The sequence below is a fragment of the Gymnoscopelus microlampas genome (assembly GCF_963454915.1).
Source record: "Gymnoscopelus microlampas genome assembly, chromosome: 19".
Classification (NCBI taxonomy): domain Eukaryota; kingdom Metazoa; phylum Chordata; class Actinopteri; order Myctophiformes; family Myctophidae; genus Gymnoscopelus; species Gymnoscopelus microlampas.
In genome coordinates, this window is record NC_139956.1 from 22,581,358 (window position 1) to 22,602,343 (window position 20,986).

Here is a 20,986-nt window from a genome sequence, read left to right on the forward strand (position 1 = left end):
TAAGGTCAGTTCTAGCAAAACAAAGAACCCATAATGATCCCCGACTCCCGGCCCAAAATTTGGCTTGACAAATCAGACATGCACTCCACTGGTACAAACTGGTCTATCTGACATCTCACATTTCACTTTAGCAAATGCACCAACACAAAGATGGTGGCACTCCTCATAATAAATGAGGAGATTGTCATTAGTTTTGCTCAGTTCAATGACACAGTGGCTACTGGCTGTACATAAAGGAAGGCTATTGTACGAATCTTGATCATCCGTCAAAGACAAGCATTGGAACTCAAGGTACTCTCGCTGTAAGCTTTCTTTAAGCATACTTGTATCTGTTTGCTTTTGATCTGTTTCTCACTTCACACATATATTTGCCTGCATGTTTAAGATGAGTGTTGTGTAATTATTAACAGACATTTTCATAGAAGTGTATAGGCTGCTATCAATGTAATAATTATTTCACAAATAATCCTTAGAGTCTTTTTTACCATAAATAATAAATGTAAATACAGAATATTTGTAAATAAATAGATTCTAATTATAATCACACATGGGATCTTATCACAAGCTGGTTGAATTCAATGCTGCAATGACAAATACAAATACAGTAGGTTAATGGATCATTATTTTTTATAGTGTCTAAACAGGTTGTTAATGCCTAATTTATTCTGACGGTGTTACACAGCTTGAAGACCAGCTACACTGGCATATTCCAAAGTATAAAACTGGCTTTTGGACAGCCGATAAAGATAATATCTGGCCCAGTAAATTGTTTTGTAAATTGTTTTGTAAATAATTTACAATATGTGACTGACAGTCACACATAGGTAGGTTGCTGTCCGGCAGAAAACTCTTATCTCCATATTTTAATGTATTGTGGGGTGTTGGTGTGTATATATATATATATATATATATATATATATATATATATATATATATATATATATATACACACACACACACACACACAGTTTGGGACATATGAGGTTTCCACCAGACGATATGGACAACAATGGATTTGCATTGATGAAACTGGGTACAATTAATGCATAGTTCTATTTCCATTATTTGAATGTTATGTTTTCACTGATAACTTTCCTCTTTTTAGACTTTTGGATGAAAAACTTCTCTCACATTTAAAAAACAAACCAAAAGCTACGTTTCTCATGCCTGGCTTAATGCATTGTTTCTCTCTGTTCTAAGAAGAGTCCTTGAAACACAAGAGCTCTTGTTCGAAAAGGAGCATGACTGTCTGCGCGAAATGATTACAAAAGCATTTCTGTCTGGCCATGCCAGGCTATTTCTGTATGCACCTATAACATTTGCTTCCAACAAATATTTGTAATAGTAGTTATACCACCCACATCTTTATTTATCAACATCTATACAAATATAGTTATAATTGTATTTCGTGTGTTTTGTCGCATGTTCCAGGTCCTAAATTAGCCATAGATTGTGTTCTGGGCCACCATCTAATGGCTTAGAAAAAGAATTGGCCTCGGGCCTAACTTACTTGCCGACCCCTGCTTTATGGGTTCAAGTGCAGTTGACAATAAAAGTTAGACTGCATCATACATTGACCAGTAAAATAACTGACTGCTTGATATTTTTCATCCTTTTCTTATGCTCTAATAATATTTCAAAATGCATTTTATTTATGGGGCCTCTTTCGGCTTGTCATCCTGAAACATAGCTTTACATCAATGCCTCTTCTCCTCCATAATACTGTAGTTCTACTCCGTGTTTTTTGATTCTTACATAGCTCACTGCATATTTTGACATCTGCCAATTGCATACCGTTGGCAAAGCAGACAATAATTTAACACGTTTGAACTGCAATATGCAGACTGAGAATATCCATGCAAAATACACAAGTCCGTGAAGTGAAATGTACATGATGTATTTTTGTGTCGATTTGTTTTCTACTGAACAAGTGACATGTTATAGATCACCTATTATTTGGTCTGTCTGGTGGGAGGAGCCATGGGGTATATAGGTGTGAGCTGTTGTATTTTTGACAGTCTGCTGTCTGTCGAGGTGTTCAGGAGCTGTCAGTCTATAAGGAGGTGAAGTGTTATATTGTAATTATATTGAGATAAAACCCATGGTTAAAATGCATTTGTTAATTATAGAATTTGATGGCCTAAGCATTTGATCATTTGTTGTATTTTATTTTATTATAATGCTTGGATTTATTTTACATTTGATCATTTGAAGTTTGAAGTTATTTGTTTTTGAATATTTCTTTATTTTCTATCTGGGTCTTGCCACTTTATTTATATGACACTGTTAAACTCTACCCAACTGCGTGCCTTGCCATCTTTAATGTGAATGTCTGGTCGTACTAAGAGTACAAAAGGGTTACACACTACCCTCACCCGTGACAGGGGTGTTGTTTTGAATGGGTTTTTAATTACTGTAGGAGCCAAATGGGGTTTTATATTTGTATTTGTGCACTGGACTGGATTATTGATATGTGATAGATGTAGGCATCGCATTGGCACTTTGATGGAGGGAGTGTCTCTGTGGGTGCTGCTCACCTGAAGGCTGGTTTGACCGTGGGGGTAGGGTTAGCGGGGAGGGATCATTTCTGCTGACCGCATTTTGGGGAAATGCTCATTGTTTACTCTATTTCTTTGCACAGATTTATGTGTACAGATTTATTGGAAGTTTGTATTGTAATATTTGGTGATACTGAAGTAAAGTTGAACTTTCGTTTGGGTGTGAGTTCCTTTTAGTTTGCGTGTCACACAGGTTTCTATCTCCCAGTCTTAGCCTGCCGGTTGATGAATTTATTGGGGATAGCTATATACTGTAATACCGTGTTTTGAAACTTAATTTGAACCTATTTCATTACGCTGTGGTATAATGACAAAGTATTCTATTCTATTGTGCACATTTATAAGCATGGCCTCTATATCTGTTCGAGGAGAGCCCAGCCTGAGAGAATAAAATAGTTTTTTTTCTGTGTGAATTCCAGCTTCTTCAAAAGGATGGGTGTTTGTGGAGCAACAACTCTCTCACTCGGCCTGCTGTTCCTGGCCAGCAGTTGTCACGGAGGAAGGATTCTAGTGTATCCCGAAGACGGCAGCCACTGGATCAACATGGAACTGATGCTCAGAGAGCTGCACTCCAGAGGTCACAGCCTCACGGTGGTGCGCTCTGCCAAGAGCTGGTACATCCGTGAGAACTCTCCCCTCTACACCTCCATCACGGTCACACCTCCGGACGCCCCCGGTGGAGACGTCGGGAGCGACTTCTATGCCGAGCTCATGCAGCGGTCACTGGAGCTGCACAAGAAGTCGTCACTCTGGCGCTTCATCGAGCAGCAGAGGGACGTGGCGGACATGCTGCGGATGTTCCACGGTGCAGCTCTTCGTTTGATTTCCACCGTTTTGGAGGATTCTTCCCTGATAGCAACGCTGAAGGAATCTGGCTACGACCTATTGCTGACTGACCCCGCTTTCCCCGCAGGGGTCTTACTTGCGCAGTACCTCCGACTGCCGATGGTGTACAATGTCCGGTGGCTCAATGCTGCTGAGGCTCACATGGCAGTGGCCCCGTCTCCACCTTCCTATGTGCCAATGTACAACTCTGTGTTCAACGACAAGATGAACCTCCTGCAGAGGACGGAGAACTTCCTAAGGTATGCAGCCAGCATGTTGCAGGAAAATCTGGTCATCCTGCCTGTCTACAAGGACCTGCTCCAGCGCCATTTCCCCCCTGGAGCAGACCTGCTCTCCATGCAGCGCTCAGCTGATGTGTGGCTCATGAGAGTGGACTTTGTCTTTGAGTTCCCCCGGCCTACGATGCCCAACATAGTCTACATAGGGGGCTTCCAGTGCAAGGAGGCCCTGGCCCTCCCTGCTGAGCTTGAGGCATTCATGCAGAGTTCTGGGGATCAGGGAGTGGTGGTGATGTCTCTTGGGACTCTGGTGTCAGCTCTGCCTTGGGAGATGACCGAGTCCATTGCTGCAGCCTTTGCTCAGCTCCCTCAGAAGGTGGTGTGGAGGTATCTGGGCAGCAGGCCCTCCTCCCTGGGAAACAACACCTTGCTGCTGGACTGGCTGCCCCAGAACGACCTCCTGGGACACCCCAAGACTCGCGCCTTTGTTGCCCACGGAGGCACCAACGGCTTGTATGAAGCCATTTACCATGGTGTCCCTGTCCTCGGTGTCCCACTGCTGTTTGACCAGTTTGACAACGTCCTGCGGCTGCAGGAGCGCGGGGCAGCACAGGTGGTGGAGCCCACCTCTCTAACCACAGACAACTTCTTGGAGGCCCTAAAAGACATCCTGGAGAAGCCCTCCTACCGACAAAATATACAGAAACTGTCCCGGCTGCACCGTGACCAACCTATGTCCCCGATGGACACTGCCACCTTTTGGATCGAGTATGTCATTAGGAACAAAGGAGCAGCCCACCTGCACTCAGCAGGCTTTGATCTACCCTGGTACACCTACCATAGCCTAGATGTTGCTGTGCTGCTCCTGGCTGTCAGTGGGGCCTCCTTCTGGGCATCAGTGTCTGTCTGCAGACTGCTCTGCTGCCGGAGATCCTGGAGGAAAATAAAAGCAGAATAACGTATATAAGTGTAGATATTTTTTAGTCTTGAAATCGTCATGGGTTCTATTTCTATTTGAAACGTTTAAATCAGGGGTCTTCAACAGGGGGTCCGGGACCCCTAGGGGGTCCTCAGAGTTACTACAGGGGGTCCGCCAAATCTTTGTGTGATATGATTTCTTTTTTTACCTTAACCACTTGAACCCTAACATCCCTTTTCTGAGGAGAACTTTAGCCAAAAATAGCAGATCTACAAGCTCACTGTGAGCTTGTAGATCTGCTATTTTTGGCTAAGAGTTATAGGTGTAGAGGGAAAAAAGAGCAGACCAAGAAAAAAAAAAAGTTTAATCTGAAACACAATTTTATATAATACAGAGGGGGGTCCCTGCTTCATCTCTCTCTCAGCTAGGGGGTCCTTGGCCTGAAAACGTTGAAGACCCCTGGTGTAAATAGATACAATTACATTTTTTGGATATGTGAATAAAATGACTATATTAGTCATTTTGCATGTGAACATGCGTAGACGGTTTTCTGCATATTGAGTACTGTCCTTTTAAAATTCTATATCTCTGGAAATGCTATTCATTTGATTCACCCTCAGGGTACAACTTTCACCTTGAATCATCCATCAAATAGCAGACTGGTGACATTTTAAAGGAAACATGCAACAAGTGATTAGACCCTCCTCCCTTTGAAACCATGTTGTAAAAATACTGCCTAGTACCCATTGTCTCAACATTCCCATTCTTCCTCAAACAATTTCAATTGTGCAGAATTTTCCTCTCCTGCACCACAGCCAAGTTCACCGTGGGTAAATTGCTCAAATGCACCATCTGCAGAGAAGGCTTGTTATGAGAGCTTAAGACTTGCTGTCTATTCTGTTCTATGGGATTACTGACACTGGTTTAAATCTGGTGCCTTTGCACATCAACAACTAGGATGTGCACTACAGAATGTTGGCAGATGCCTGTTGAGGATAACTGTTGAGTGAGATACTTACTAAATATGAACTAATATTTACTGTTGGTAGTCTGTTCTTAGACTGTACATATACTGTATGCATTGACATATTCACTGTTGATAAACTGTACATATATATATTACCCGGATACTCACTGTTGAAGGCCTGTTGACACTGTATAGCATTCTCATATTCACTGTTGATATAGTCTGTATACAGTATATCCATTCATATATTCATTGGTGATACTGTGAATTTGTACTTATATTTGTTGATAGACTGTTGTACATTATGTTCATAACTCGTTCATTGAGAGACTCTTGTGTCAGAACCTAAATCTAAGTGTTTTTATTTTATATTGGCTCTTGACTCTTACTCATGTTCCTTTTGTTTCAGCCTTACTGCCGTCGCTATGACACCTGAATTCCCCCCCGGGGATCAATAAAGGAGAAATGTCTGCGTGCATTGTGCCAAGTTCTGTTGAGTTCTCTTTTTGGCAGACTCTGCCCATGTGAGGCCCTTAACATTTCCTCAAACCTAATCGATCAAGATACACTACTGAATGCACTTCCTCTGCGCTAACCCAGTGGTTCTCAACCTGTGGGTCGGGACCCACATGATGTTGGGGGGGGGGGGGTCCCCAGATGACAGTAAAGTGACAATGTAAGGAATTTTAAGACCTTTTGAGAAAAAGAATGTAATGAAGAAAGACCATTACTGCATCAACAGTAATCAACAAACTATACTATAAAAACTGGTCAAACAATGGCCTTGTAGATTTATTTTCACAATATTTATCTGTGGAACAGAGTAAAACTTAATTGTAATGCCTACAATGCCAAGTGCTTGACAGGGTGGGGGGTCCCCAGTTCAAATATGATTATTTTGGGGGGTCGCGGTCTGAAAAGGTTGAGAACCACTGCCCTAACCCAGTGGTTATCCAAGTGGGGTCTCGGACCCCCAGTTCTTTTTTCCATTTCCTAAAAAGTAACCGTTTTGGAGGCTCCCAAGGTTTGTGTGACAGACGGAAAGACTGAAATTTCCACTTGCCTGTGGAAGACTGCCCTGTACCCGTGTAATCAAAACTTGCTTGAGTAAAAAAATTATTATGTAAACAATTCATTAGATGCTAAAAGGCAACCTCACAGGGTGGGGGGCATTATGCAATTTGTTGAAATGCATAATGCCAAAAAGGTCTGCACTGGTATTCACACATCCATCACCAGATCCTCCTGACGTCCTTCTGAATAACCCTGTCCTGTTCCTGAGGGGGAGGGAAAGTCTGACATAAAGGGTGAGAGAGCGGGAGAGAAAGAGTGCGTGTGATTGTGTGTGTGTGTGTGTGTGTGTGTGTGTGTGTGTGTGTGTGTGTGTGTGTGTGTGTGTGTGTGTGTGTGTGTGTGGCGTGTTGTTGTTTTTCTTTTTCTTTTTTGTTCTGGTGGAGAAAGGCGTTCTCCTGCCGCAGGATGTTGCCTTTAAAACCGAAGAAGTGGGTTTCCTGTGGAGGAAACGATCACACAGTAGACAAGGCCTGGTTCGAGACTCTGTGCTCCCAATGCACCGGCACCAGGTCATCAAGCGGCAGTGTGCGGAGAGCGGCATTCGGGAACAGTCCCTTCGTCATTTTCATAGTCATGAGAGGTGAGTGAACAGAGTTCATGTGATTGAGCATGGTGTGAAAGCCTTTAACCACTTGAACCCTATATACTTAGTTGACCAGGGTCCCCCAGGGGTCTATTCTTGGTCTGTTTCTTCTTTCCCTATACACCAAATCTCTGCAAATCTCTAAGCTGATCTACAAGCTCTGTGAGCTTGTAGATCAGCAATTTCAGTCAAATATTCCCCCCAGAATAGGGACGCTAGGGTTCATGTGGTTAAAATGGTGACCTTGTTTTCATTTGTATGCACCTGTTGACAATCTGATAATGTGACACAAAACTGTCTTTTTCAAGAGCCTTCCGGTTGTGGATCCTAGGTTTAACCAGGTTCATTCTCTGTTGTGTGCTTTTCAGGCAAGAATGGAAACGAAGACCCGACTGACACCTCACATGCCATGCAAAGCCACCTTCCCTGCAGGAGCCAACCTTAATGAACACAGCAATGGCATGACAATGGACCAATCATAAGTGGATAGAGCCAACTGAAGACATCAACTGTCACCTTTCGGTAGATGTATTTATTTTTTGTCTGCTCGGGAACATTTGCTGCCACACCGTCTATCCTTTCAGGTGGGACTAAAGTAAATCGCATCTGGTTTCCCATGTGAAGTCGTCACCTCTGACACCACCGGAGACATGTCCAATGACAGCTGCAACCTCCCTCTGGACTCAGACACTGTTGGTCTGACCTACATCTACAGCCTGAGCTTCTCCCTGGGTCTCCCCAGCAACCTGCTGTCACTGTGGGGACTGTACCACTTGGGCCGCTCTGGCGGGGGTGGCTGCCAGCTGGTGTACATCCTCAACCTGTTGCTGTCGGACCTCCTCCAGCTGCTCACGCTGCCGCTGTGGATCCTCTACCTCCAGGGGGGCCACCGCTGGCCTTACGGCCGGACCGCCTGCGAACTGGTGGGGTACGTGTTCTACGTCAACGTTTACGCCAGCGTGATGTTTCTGTGCCTGATAGCGCTGGACCGCTGCCTGGCCATTGTATACCCACTCAGCAGCCGCGGGGTGAGGACTGTGAGGGTGGCCGCAGTGTCCGGGGTGGCAGTTTGGACGCTGACCTTCCTGTTCTGCCTGGGCGGTCTGCTGCCCTCCGTGTTTGACTCTGAGAGACTGTGGTGTCTGGAGCAGTACCCAGTCAGCCGCAGATTCGCCAACTTTAAGATCGCCACCGTGGCCTTGGGGTTCCTGCTACCTTGTGGGATATTGGGGTAAGAGCAATCTATAATCTATCAATCTAGTCGATTCTATTCTATTCTACTCTATTCTGATACATGGAACCCCACAGGGTTAAGTAATGGCTTTCTTGTGTAGCACAGTATCTCAGCCTGAAGCCCAAAAAGCCTATTATATCTCCCCTGGCCAAGGCGGTATTCCCTCTTAGGTTAGTGGTTAAGATGTTTGGCTTTAGTGTCCCTTCCCACGCAGGAGTCCTGGGTTAGAATCTTGGGTGTGTTACATTGGTGCCGTGAACGTCGGTCTGGTTTCCCAGTGGGGGAGGTGAAAGGGAGTTGAATGTGCAGGGTAGCTCAGCCGGAAACTCAAAAAGCCTAATATCTCCCCTGGCCTGGTTCTCTTATGCTGGTGATTCAGATGTTTGGCTTTAGTGTTCCCTACTATGCAGGAGATGTGGTTCGAATCTTGGGTGTTACATTTGCATAGCATTTAAATTGATTTATTATTTTCAAACACACCTTGCTTTTATGTCCAACTAGTACTTTAAACATTAGATTTTTTTTGTCTGGTGAATTAGGTGAAATATTATTATTGAGTTTTTACCGGTTAAATGAACATTCCAGATTTTGTTGTGCAGACTCAAAGCGAAGACACCTTCACCATCACTATAAGAGAGAGAGAAGAGAAGATTATTATATTATCCAATGGAAAAGCAACATAATTAGCGAAAGACTTCTGCACAAACACATTGTGGGTGGAAGTGTTTAAATATGGATGCTTTTGTTATGTCTAAATGGTTCTTTTGACGTTACAAAAAAAACATATATATATATTTGGGGCCTAAATGAGGATAAATGCAATTGTAACCCTAAACAGCACCGCTGCAAAAATGAAGCATTGATGCTTCTAGTAAGTTAACACAGTGGTTCTCAACATGGGGGTCGCCACATGATTTTTTTTGGGGGGTCCCCAGATGACAGTGAAGTGACAATTTAGTACTTTTAAGATCGTTTTAATACCTAAAAAATAAATACCATTACTCAAAAAGTAATCCATAAACTATACTATAACAATTTTGACCAAATTGTCAAATAATATAAGAAAGAGGGAAACATTTTGAAAACAGCCGATCTACAAGCTCAGATCGCTATTTTCACTATATTTATCTGTGAAACCGAGTCATGTAATGCCTATACAATTCCAAGTGCTTGTCAGGGTGGGCGGGGGGGCCAGTTCAAATATGATTATTCACAGCCTGAAAAGGTTGAGAGCCATTGAGTTAACTGACCTCCCTGGCCTCACCTGCATCCTTCTCCCTCCTCCAGCTACACCTCGGCACGCATCGGGGTGACGCTCCAACGGTCGCCCTCTGTCTCTGACCACGAGCGTCACAAGATCGTGGGCATCCTGGTGGTCATCACCATCAACTTCATCGTGGTCTTCGGGCCCTACCACCTGGTGGGGGGATACAGGTTTGCAGTGGTGTAACTGTAACACATAACTAAGTACATTTACTCAAGTACTCTACTTGAGTATAATATAGAGGTATTTTTTTTACTTTACTGGAGTATTTCCAATTTTCTGTAGGCCCACTTTTACTTCTACTCCACTCCATCTCAGAGGCAAATGTTATACTTTTACTCCAGCATAATTATTTGAAAACTTTAGTTACTAGTTACTTTGTAGATTTTGATTATTATTACAAAACATACATAACTTACATACATACAATTAACTTTGCACAGTATTGTATATTTGTCTGTCACTAAATGTTTCAATTAATTGAATACACAGGACCCCAATGGAAACAAGCCATAGTGCTTTCTTGGGTTCAATCCTTTTAAGGATTAACTGCTATATCTATATATTTAGGCCTTTTGAAAATAGCCGCACAAGCTCACAATGCACATTGTGAGCTTGTAGATCTGCTATTTTCAAAAGATTTGTATACATTTGAAAACGTGTGAAATAGGGCATTCTACATAATGAGTAGACCTAGGCCTACTTTCTACTTTCGGTACTTTAAGTACATTTTGATACCAATACTTTTGGAAGAAAAAAAAAACATTTTAGTTATTTTTCCAACACTGCAGGTTTGTTTCCCTGCTGCACACGGACGAGCCGTGCGAACTGGAACGCTCCCTCTTCCTGGTCTACCGCCTGTGCTACGGCCTGACCAGCCTGAACACGCTGCTGGACCCGCTGTTCTACATCTTCCTCTGTCCCGACGCTCGGCTGGAGCTGCGGCGGTCCCTGCCCTGCGTGGGAGTGGGAGTGGGACAGGGACATGGACACGGCCGTGGTGGTGCTCCAAACCCCTTCATAATGAATCCCAGAGGTCACCCGTTCCACAGTGACAGCGCAGAGAGGAACATTGTGACGTCACAGACAGAGACAGAGAGCATAAGGATGTGATTTCGTTTTTGTTTTTTAGTTGTTGTTTTTTTATGTTTTTGAGGGGTTTCCAAAGTGTTTGAACATTTTTGCATATGACCAAAATCAGTGGTGGAAAAAGTACTCACATTTTTTACTTAAGTAAAGGTATCAATATTGTTACAAGTAAAAGTCCGGAATTAAAAATGTACTTGCGTAAAAGTACCAAAAGTATTGGCATCAAAATTTACTTAAAGTACCAAATGTAAAAGTACTCATTATGCAGAATGTCCCACTTCACAAGTTTTCCCAAATGTTGTACAAATATTTTGAAAATAGCAGATCTACAAGCTCACTCGGCTATTTTCAAATGGCCAAAATGTATAAAGGGCTGAAGTGGGTAACATATGTTTTGTAATAATACAAATAAATAATAACCGAAAACTGGAAAGTAAAAATACCTCAACATTTTACTTAAGTACAGTACTTGAGTAAATGTACTTTACTTTACACCACTGCCCAAAATAGGAACACTGGCCAGGTTGGTTAATTTATGTAACTGACGCCACCTGCTTGATACAGCAAAAGAGATGCAATTGTGCCACCCAGTGGACATGTTTATGTACACCATGCAGAACAAAACAAAACATGCGTTTTGCTTAAAATAGACAAACAAGAATGTTGTTTTCTGTGACTGTGAGTGGCTGGCTGTGATATCTACAATAGATGCTTTAAGATAGAGGTAGGTCTATGCCACATGGCCATTTTAAAGATGACCATTTTCTGTCGCCTATTCTTGTAAAAGTGCTTTTTGGAACGTTGTTTTCAATTCGATAAGATTTTATAATAATAAAGTTTCACAACAAGTTGTCTGAAGACACTTTACAAGACACTTTTATCCCATTGTTTTTATTTTCATTTTTTATTAGAAAAAAATAGAGGCTGTTTTTTCAGTTTGATGTTTATGACTACAAACATTTAAACTTGTTTCATTGTCACATTGTATGTCTATACATCAGCATTTCAAGAGCTTTAATACACTATATGTCTTCAGATCACACCTTTAAACAGGGTTTGGATATCATACTATAATTCTAGTAACCGTCTTGAGTAGGTGCGTAGGAAGCGTAGGTGAAGCTAGCCGGTTCTCCTCAGTGGCTGGACCAATTGCTCTGATTTTGCACACAGCCATTGACCATTACCATCTGAACTTAACTGTGAAGCCCGTTTTTCAATTTCATCAAATCTCAGCTTCTTATTAGCGCTTTTGTGTCAAAGAATGTCGCCATGGTTACGGGGCTGCCCAGCTATGGGACGAACTTCCTCCCGGGTTGCCAGATCATGTGCGCATATCCCCCCACGGATGCGTCGACCGGGTATGGTCTAGTTGACTATAAATCAAATATAAAAAATGTCTTGCCCTCCCATATCTTGATATAGTAATAATGTGATTGTAGATATTTTCAGTGGCCTTGTGGTTAGAGTGTCAGCCCTGAGGTTGAGAGGTTGCGCTTAGGCTTGATCGTTATCTGTTTGACCAGTACATGTGCTGATTCACTCTCATCTGTGCAAGCATTCTGACCATGCAGTGACCATGGCCATGGCATCACATTCAAGTATATCAGTATGCTCTAATGCAGATCTACTTGTGACGCCATGGCCATGGTCACCGCTTTATCAGTATGTTCACACAGATGAAAGTGAGTGAATCGGTACATGGATGGTCAAACAGATAAAGGTCAATCCTAAAGGTGACTCTCCACCATCTCCACCAAACAGATTACTTCAGACTACTTCAGACTACAACAGACTGTTGGCAAAAGTTGGCAAACAAGTTGTTATATGTTCAGGTCATTCTATCACGTTACTGTAATAGCCTACAGACCAGGAAAAGACAACATTTAATCACAATCACAATCTGTTGAATTGGCCAGGATTGTTCACCTAACCTTACAAGCTATAGAGTATGTTATAATATTATGATAACCAAAATCCTAGATGATAGATCTCATATCACAATATATCAATATTATATTGATATATTTCCCAGCTCTACTACCAACCATCAGTGAGGTTTGTTTGTTTTTAGATTTTAGATTTAATTTTTTAAACAGCTGCCAACAGAATTTTACTTTTTTTTTACAACAGAAGAAAAAAAATGTCATTCAGTCCTGTGAAGCTCAGTTATGTTGAGGCAAACAGTGAAATTGGCACTTTACATGTTTAACCACTTAAACCCTATATACTTCATTCACCGGGGTCATTGACCAATCGTCTGTATACATTTCAATTCATTGCATGGGCTTGGACGGCCGGCGAAGGCAACCGGTGACAAAGCAACTGTAAACTGTTGTTGTTTTAGGACACACCTTTACCGCCTTAACCACATCGACTGAATGGCTCCGCCCAGATAAGGAATAACCACCCTCCGTCATTCACTTTTTTTTTTTAAATGTCTGAATTATTACCACCCACCTCTAGCCAACACAGAATCAGAACAATACTTGGTCACCTCCTTTGTTCCCTCAACACCAAATCTCTGCGACAAAAATAGCAGATTTACAAGCTCACATGTGACACATTTTCAGCTTGTAGATCTGCTATTTTTGCCGAATGTTAGGCAATTGTAGCCGAATCTTTGTCTATTATGACATGCCCAGAATAGGGACGCTAGGGTTCATGTGGTTAAAAAGTACATGGACATGGAGGTCATGGTCAATAGGCAATGTTGGACATCAAGGACCTGCACAATAAATACATGTTTTCTACTGTAGGAACAGAGGAAGAAATCATTTCAACATGTCAGCAGAGGGACATTTTTGTGTTGGCACACTTCTGCTGAGAAACGTCATATCATGCCATACAGGTTTCTGTGGTTTGAGGTTGATGCACTTACACAAAATTACTGCAAACCCATGTGAGTTTCACATGTGTTTCTGCCCTGAATGAATGCTTGTAAGGCTCATTTGACGTAAACAAACACCTGCAAGATAAGAACATTGTTTTCTATAGTCATTTTTATCAGTTCATCTCATAAAATCCCTCACTTCAAATCTAAAAGCAACATGCTAAGCTCAGCGTGGGTGGGCAGACTCATATGTACATAATACTGACCTCTTCAGCCTAGGCTTTGGTCATCACAGACACATAAGCATGGCGGATGTAATTTCACTCAACATGGTGGTGCAAGTGATTTTCGTTTTGTTTTGTTAAAGTAAGTCTTACATATCTGTATTCTGATAGCACTAATTGCTATAGCGTGTTTGTTCGTTAACATGAGTCTCCCCCTCCTCGTCTCTCTCCACCTCTTTGGTAAACAGAAAGTACATTTTCAGGTTGGGATACCAATGTTGTCCAATCATGAGAGAGAACTCAGACAGGATACAGGATAAACAAGTGAAATTGGAAGTGATGAAACAAATGGAACTGTAACACTATAAAATTGAAGCTGATAAATGATCTTTCTGGGGTTCTCTCTCCTGATTGGTTAAAATCGGTATCCCGACATGAAAATGTGTTGTACGAGAGAAAGGGGGACCCTTATTACTGAATAAACACTCTATGTCAATGATTGCTAATGTAATATAGAACTTTAACTTTAACCTTTTTTTATATCACTTACACCACCTTTAAGAGTTTGGAGGATCCTCCCCCTTATATTCTTCTGGAGTCAGGCTAGGTCTAGGGAGTGAAGATTTCCCCCTCAGCAGGACTTCAGTGTTGTTGATAGACACCTTCGAGCTTCGCCTTCGAGCCAGGTCCACCAGGTCCTCAGCCATTACGGTCTCCATCACGGCACTCAGGGACTGCCTTATCTTAGTGCACAGGTCTGGGCAGCTGAATACATACAGGATCGGGTTGAGAACGCTGTTTAGGAAGGAGAGGCTCGCCACGGTGGGCAGGGCGCGTGCCGCAAGCTTCTGTGCGGAAGACCCGTCGGGGGAAACGACTTCCATAATGCTGAAGAGGTGATACGGAAGCCAGCACACCACAAAGCTTATTACCACGGCTGAGACCAGACGCACGAAACGCAAAGGCCGCCGCGAGCCTCGGCGCGCCAACCTGGTGGACACGAGGATGTAGCTGGAGATGATGACCAGCAGAGGCCCGAGGAAGGCTAGTAACATTTTCATGAAGGCAAGGGCCTCTTCACGTGCTTCACACACAGACGCCAGATCCTCAACGTGTGGGAGGAAGCGCGCATAGTTGTAGTAACACTGGACTTTGCCATTGCGCTGCGGGATGGTGTCACGGAACAGGTAGAAAGGCACGGTGCAGAGCAGAGCCATGGCCCAGAGCAGCCCGCACACTTTCCCCACCAGCTGCACATTCCTGTGGTTCTGGGCCCAGACGGGCCTCAGCACCACCAGGCAGCGGTCCAGAGAGATGGCCGCCAGTAGGAAGCCACTGACAAACATGTTGAGGAAGAAGACAGAGGAGTGCAGGCGGCAGAAGGTGGTGCCCAGTGTCCAGGTGTTTCCGCTGGCCATGAAGAGGGTGAAGAACGGCAGGGAAGCGGTGGCCAGCAGGTCAGAGGCGGCCAGGTTGAGGATCCAAACGCTGATGACCGTGCGGCGTATGCGGAAACCCACCACCCCCAGGATGAGGACGTTCTCCAGGATTCCAAAGGAGGAGATGATGCCATGCAGGCACACCGTGAACAGGCCCAGGGCACTGACCGTGGCCGTGGAATTGGTCGCATTGCCGCTGACATTCGCCATCTGCTGGATGAGGGGGCAGTAGACAGGGCTGCTAGGTGTGCTCATCTTGATGGGAGGAACTGCCCCGATGCCCTTGGCCCGGTGGTGTGTACTGTAGCTTAGATTTCTGCCTCACAGTGATAAGATCTGCAGCAGAAATGATGGGAAATGACACACTGCTGATTTCAGTTTTCAAGGTAACAACTTAAACTCCTATATACTTTGTTATATAGTACATCATGGTCTATCCATGTAGCAATGCAACTCATTGTGAGCTTGTGCTATTTCCGCAGAAGTTTCATTTGAATCTTTGCCAAAGACATGTCCAGAATAGGGAAGCTAGGGTTCAAGAGAAAAAAACAACAGACGATCCGGGCACTCAGGAGTAAAAAAGAGAAACAGCCTTTATTTATTAAAAGGCCTTTTAATAAATTAAGGCTGTTCCTCTTTTTTACTCCTGAGTGCCCGGATCGTCTGTTGTTTTTTCACATGTCTTGATCCCGTTTGATCCGTGAGCACCATTTACACTTTTTACTATAGTTACCTTTTTTATCTCCTGTGAGCACATGGTTGTTCTTGTTTTTTCTAGGGTTCAAGTGGTTGAAAAAACATGTTAAAATCCTTTCTAAATGTCTAATGTTTATGTTTAAAACATGAAGAGAATATTGTTTTAGAGTAAAATGCCTCCAATCAAGCTATGGTGGCAGGAGATATTGCTGGTGAGTGAAAATGCTTTTGACATAAATTTCCATCACTTATGGTGGATACAGACAACATTGATCATAATGGTCTACTAGCTCATTTAATTGTCTCCATCACTAATTATTCTTTGATCTGGGTAACTTCAATCTCTATAGTTCAGCGCCATTTAAAGCACCTGTGGTTTATTAATACTGCCATGTGTTCAACATACAAAATACAGCTTCGACCCCTAAGGTGAGACAAAATAATATATTTAGTTAAACTGCTCAACAATTAACAACTATCTTCATATCATTGTCTCAACATTGGCCACAATGATTCTGCTATAGCTTCCCCTTTTCAAACCTGCCAAAAATAGCTTATGTTGGTTAATATTTTCCAGGAACAAATGAAAGACAAATATTGTGCTGTGGTCACTGAGCTAAATTATGAATTACAGTCGTAAATTGCATGGTGTTGGGTGTTGTGACAACACCAGTGACTGTAAAATGGGATTTGACTTTCTGAACATTTTCATTCAATTGCATTTTGGAATTTCCCCTCTTCAGCGGTCAGTAAAACTAGGCTACCTGAGAACCCATGAGGTTCAAACTCAGATAATAAAAAGATCACCATCTGCAAGCAGCACTTGCAGATGGTGATCTTTTGCAGCATCACAATCTGATCATCACACTTATCTCCCACATCCTCTGCCTATCAGAACGTAAACGTGTACCAATTGTCACTTGGCACAAAAAGGCCTACATATTATGCCTAATGTAGCCTATTATGTACCATGAGATAGGCTACAGCTACAGGCCATTTCTACCAACTTAAAGATTGTAAAGTGTATACGTGTGTAATTTGGTATAGCCTATAAAGAATATACTGCTGTATTTTCAGCTTCTACACTAAAAGCAGGCTACAATAACGACAATAATGAGCAGACTACTTTTCACTCACTCAGTTATTAAATTATGAATACAAGAACGCTCGCCCCAAAACACGATCGAACGGGGCCAAATCTGGCGACCTCGGAACGTTCGCCACCAGGTATTCCTAAACGTAACCTCAGTGAAACTATGCTGCCTAAAACTAAAAAAAACGAACCTTATTCCTAAACATAACCTCAGTGAAACTATGCTTAGACCTAACCTTATTATTCCTAAACGTACCCTCAGTGAAACTATGCCTAAACTTTAATCCTACACGTACCGTCAGTGAAACTATGCCTAACCCATCCAATGCACTGGCGATTTGGCTATTACACATAAGAAAATCATAAACCTTTAGGCCTACCTGGGTTTCCAGTTAACAGCAAATTCAATGACTTGTAAGTTGTACGGTCCACTGATCTGTCAACTCGTTGCACTGGTTATGAGGTTATTAATAATATGATGACTGCACATCAGCAGAACAAGGCGCACGCGTAAAGACGCACAACACACCTGCATATTACAAATAAATAGCGACGATCAAATCAAACGAATATACTGGTCAGACTCTACGATTTCTCGGCGAATGTGTTATTATATACCTTAACTGAGAGAAAACAGAAGAACACGGAGGATCATCACCCAGTGGAACGAATCGCGCAAATGCACCACGTTGGTTAACATCCTCGTTCCAATGCCTCCTCCTCCTCCTTCCTTCCTTACTTCCTTCTGACGCGCTGAGCGCGGCTCACCTTCTCGGCAGGTCTGACAGCAGAGCGATTATACTTCTGCCTGTCAAATAAGAGCCCGCACGCACGCGCATGCACACACACGCGCACGCGCGCGCGCGCACACACACACACACACACACACACACACACACACACACACACACACACACACACACACACACACACACACACACACACACACACACACACACACACACACACACACACACACACACACACACACACACACACACACACACACGTTCAAACCAAGGTGACTTCTTGCTGCATGTCCTCATTAGAGACATGGATTGATTGTTTTTGTATTGATTCTTGTAGGCTATATATCTGTCAGAATGAGAATCGACAAAAAATATCCATATCGTCAACTGTGTCAAGGCTAGTGTCTTCTGGTGTTATGTAGGTCATTATTGAGAAATAACCCCCCCCCCCACATGGAGGGTGATGGCATCCCTCAGGTCTCATCACCCTGAATATTCATTTATTATTCAGATTTTTCTTTTCATATTTCATATTTATTATTATTCAGAGTTTATTTGTCAATGACCACCTGCTATCCAATAAAGAAATACGTCATTTGACTCAAAATAAGCCTACAACAAAACTGTTTTTGCCTTTCAGCCATTCAGACATGCAAAGCCATTCATTTTGCATGCAGGTTTATAGCTGCATGTTTTGTTGGCTTCCTGCAGGCTATGTAAAGTATTATGCATAACTGCTGTTGCACTGGCCTGCTACAATAGTAACCAATAAGCTGCTCGGTGATACCTGCTACTATACCAGTTTGTGGTTGTATTTGATGAATCAATATTTGTGGGCATTTACAATGTTGACAAGAAATCACAACAACAAGCAATGCAGAGCAGTGACGAAACGTGTAGCTTGTCACACTTTGTTGAAACATTCTGTATGGTCTGCTGAAAGATCTGGCCGGGTTTGTACCACAGGCTGAAAATACCAAGCATTTTGCTTCCCCTATCTGGCTTTTCTTTCTACAGTAGGTGTGTAGCCTAATTATAGCCTAATTGTTGTAGGCTATGACAGATTACTCCTCTAAACAAAGAAACCACTGTACACACTCCAGTGATATATTCTTGGCTATAAATCCTGCTGGGTGATAATGCCTCTGCGAACAGAAATGCTTATGTAATGTGTGTGTGTGTGTGTGTGTGTGTGTGTGTGTGTGTGTGTGTGTGTGTGTGTGTGTGTGTGTGTGTGTGTGTGTGTGTGTGTGTGTGTGTGTGTGTGTGTGTGTGTGTGTGTGTGTGTGTGTGTGTGTGTGTTTGTGTGTGTGGGGGGGGGGGGGGGGGGCTGCAGGGCTCCAAAGCAGTCTGGATTTAAACTGTTGCTTTTCTAGATTCCTGAGCAAGAGAGATGAGCATAGTGACACTGTATGCGGGTTAGTTGGATATGGAATATCAATTCCAGATACATAGTGTATATACCAGGCCACCACTTTGTACAATCATCTTATTAGACTGGTCTCCCAATAATGTTGAATTAAAGCATAGATTAGTATTCTAATTAGGCTACTGCCCTCTGTCATGCTGCACCAAGCCCCTGTTTCACTAGGAAACATACTGAACAAACAATAATGAAATTAAATACCTTCCAAATGTCATTTCATGCTGTCTTTAAAAAGTGCACTTACATTAATTCAGGAGTCTCCAACAGGGGGTCCGGGACCCCTAAACGCCTGGCAGCGCGAGGCCTTGTGAGCTTGTAGCTTGTAGATCGGCTATTTTTGTTTTGAGTTGGTGTGGAAAAAAGAGCAGACCAAGTACAGAGCCAACGGTCAAGTTGACTAATATTGAGGGTTTAAAAGGTTAACTATCGGAAAATATACATTAGCAGGTTGAAAGAACACGTTAAAATCCTTTCTAAATGTCTAATGTTTATGTTTCAAACATAAAGAGAATATTGTTTAAAAAATATTGAATAAAATGCCTCCAATCAAGCTATGGTGGCAGGAGATATTGCTGGTGAGTGAAAATGCTTTTGTCATACAAAACATTTCCATCACTTATGGTGGATACAGACAGCATTGATCATAATGGTCTAGCTCATTTAAATGTCTCCATCACTAATTACTCTTTGATTTGGGCATCTTTTCAATCCCTATAGTTCAGCACCATTTAAAGTATACCTGTGGTTTATTAATACTGCCATGTGTTTAACATACAAAATACAGCTTCGACCCCTAAGGTGAGACAAAATAATATAAGTTAAACTGCTCAAAAATTAACAACTATCTTCATTGTCCCAACATTGGCCACAATGATTCTGCTGTAGCTTCCCCTTTTCAAACCTGCCAAAAATAGCTTATGTTGGTTAATATTTTCCAGGAACAAATGAAAGACAAATATTGTGCTGTGGTCATTGAGCTAAGTTATGAATTACAGTCGTAAATTGCATGGTGTTGGATGTTGTGACAACAGTGACTGTCAAATTAAATTTCAAATTTTCATTCAAATGCATTTTGGAATTTCCCCTCTTCAGCGGTCAGTAAAACTAGGCTACCTGAGAACCCATAAGATTCAAACTCAGATAATAAAAAGATCACCATCTGCCTTCAGCACTTTGAAGACTGCAGCATCACAATCTGATCGTCACTCTTATCTCCCACATCCTCTGCCTATCAGAACGTAAACGTGTGCCAATTGTCACTTGGCACAAAACAGCCTACATATTATTATGCCTACTGTAGCCTATTATGTACCATGAGATAGGCTACAGGCCATTTCCATATAGCCAACTTAAAGATTGTAAAGTGTATAAGTTTTAAATTAGGTGCAAACGGGTGTGTAATTTAGTATATAAAGAATATACTGCTGTAGCTTCTACACTAAAAGCAGGCTACAATAACGATAATAACAATAATGAGCAGACTACTTTTCACTCACTCAGTTATTAAAACGAATACAAGAACGCTCGCCCCAAAACACGATCAAACCGGGCCAAATCAATAATTTCATTATTGTTTGTTCAGTATGTTTCCTAGTGAAACAGGGGCTTGGTGCAGCATGGCAGAGGGCATGAATCCAACTATCTATGAAATCTATGAAAGTGAAAACGTTTAATCTGCAACACAGTTTTATACAGTATATAGCGGGGGTCAGTGTTTCATCTCTCTCTCAGCTTGGGGGTCCTTGACCTGAAAAACGTTGAAGACCCCTGCATTAAT

The 20,986-nt window shown here is 42.5% G+C and overlaps 3 protein-coding genes across 7 annotated transcripts; 2 read left to right on the top strand and 1 right to left on the bottom strand.

Annotated features, from left to right (window-relative positions):
• The first annotated feature begins 205 nt into the window (after positions 1 to 205).
• Positions 206 to 4,639, top strand: ugt5g1 (UDP glucuronosyltransferase 5 family, polypeptide G1). 3 transcript variants are annotated; one of them, XM_084043772.1, is made up of 2 exons: positions 206 to 291; positions 2,978 to 4,639. In XM_084043772.1, exon 2 carries the CDS (start codon positions 2,991 to 2,993, stop codon positions 4,578 to 4,580), a length of 1,590 nt encoding a protein of 529 aa, XP_083899898.1. In that variant the 5' UTR covers positions 206 to 291; positions 2,978 to 2,990; the 3' UTR covers positions 4,581 to 4,639. The 3 variants fall into 3 exon arrangements, with proteins under 3 accessions (XP_083899898.1, XP_083899897.1, XP_083899899.1); XM_084043771.1 differs by having other exon boundaries at positions 242 to 302; XM_084043773.1 differs by lacking the exon at positions 206 to 291 and adding an exon at positions 2,030 to 2,063.
• A 2,270-nt stretch (positions 4,640 to 6,909) lies between these two features.
• Positions 6,910 to 11,543, top strand: LOC311035046 (putative G-protein coupled receptor 132). Its single transcript, XM_084043125.1, has 4 exons — positions 6,910 to 7,162; positions 7,534 to 8,396; positions 9,687 to 9,833; positions 10,455 to 11,543. The coding sequence occupies exons 2-4, from the start codon at positions 7,816 to 7,818 to the stop codon at positions 10,774 to 10,776; spliced, it is 1,050 nt and encodes a 349-aa protein (XP_083899251.1). The 5' UTR covers positions 6,910 to 7,162; positions 7,534 to 7,815; the 3' UTR covers positions 10,777 to 11,543.
• Positions 11,544 to 11,734: 191 nt separating this feature from the next.
• LOC311034875 (prostaglandin D2 receptor 2-like) lies at positions 11,735 to 17,744 on the bottom strand. Of its 3 annotated transcripts, XM_084042905.1 has the most exons (3): positions 17,415 to 17,729; positions 15,979 to 16,019; positions 11,735 to 15,581 (listed from the first exon to the last, which is right to left on the bottom strand). In XM_084042905.1, exon 3 carries the CDS (start codon positions 15,498 to 15,500, stop codon positions 14,364 to 14,366), a length of 1,137 nt encoding a protein of 378 aa, XP_083899031.1. In that variant the 5' UTR covers positions 15,501 to 15,581; positions 15,979 to 16,019; positions 17,415 to 17,729; the 3' UTR covers positions 11,735 to 14,363. The 3 variants fall into 3 exon arrangements, with proteins under 3 accessions (XP_083899031.1, XP_083899032.1, XP_083899030.1); XM_084042906.1 differs by lacking the exon at positions 15,979 to 16,019 and having other exon boundaries at positions 17,653 to 17,744; XM_084042904.1 differs by lacking the exon at positions 15,979 to 16,019.
• Positions 17,745 to 20,986: the final 3,242 nt, after the last annotated feature.

Coding starts and splice junctions, on each gene's coding strand:
- ugt5g1 (XM_084043772.1), top strand. CDS start 2,991: ATGGGTGTTTGTGGAGCAACAACTCTCTCACTCGGCCTGCTGTTCCTG.
- LOC311035046 (XM_084043125.1), top strand. CDS start 7,816: ATGTCCAATGACAGCTGCAACCTCCCTCTGGACTCAGACACTGTTGGT. Junction 8,397..9,686: donor CTACCTTGTGGGATATTGGG/GTAAGAGCAATC, acceptor TCCCTCCTCCAG/CTACACCTCGGCACGCATCG. Junction 9,834..10,454: donor CACCTGGTGGGGGGATACAG/GTTTGCAGTGGT, acceptor CCAACACTGCAG/GTTTGTTTCCCTGCTGCACA.
- LOC311034875 (XM_084042906.1), bottom strand. CDS start 15,500: ATGAGCACACCTAGCAGCCCTGTCTACTGCCCCCTCATCCAGCAGATG.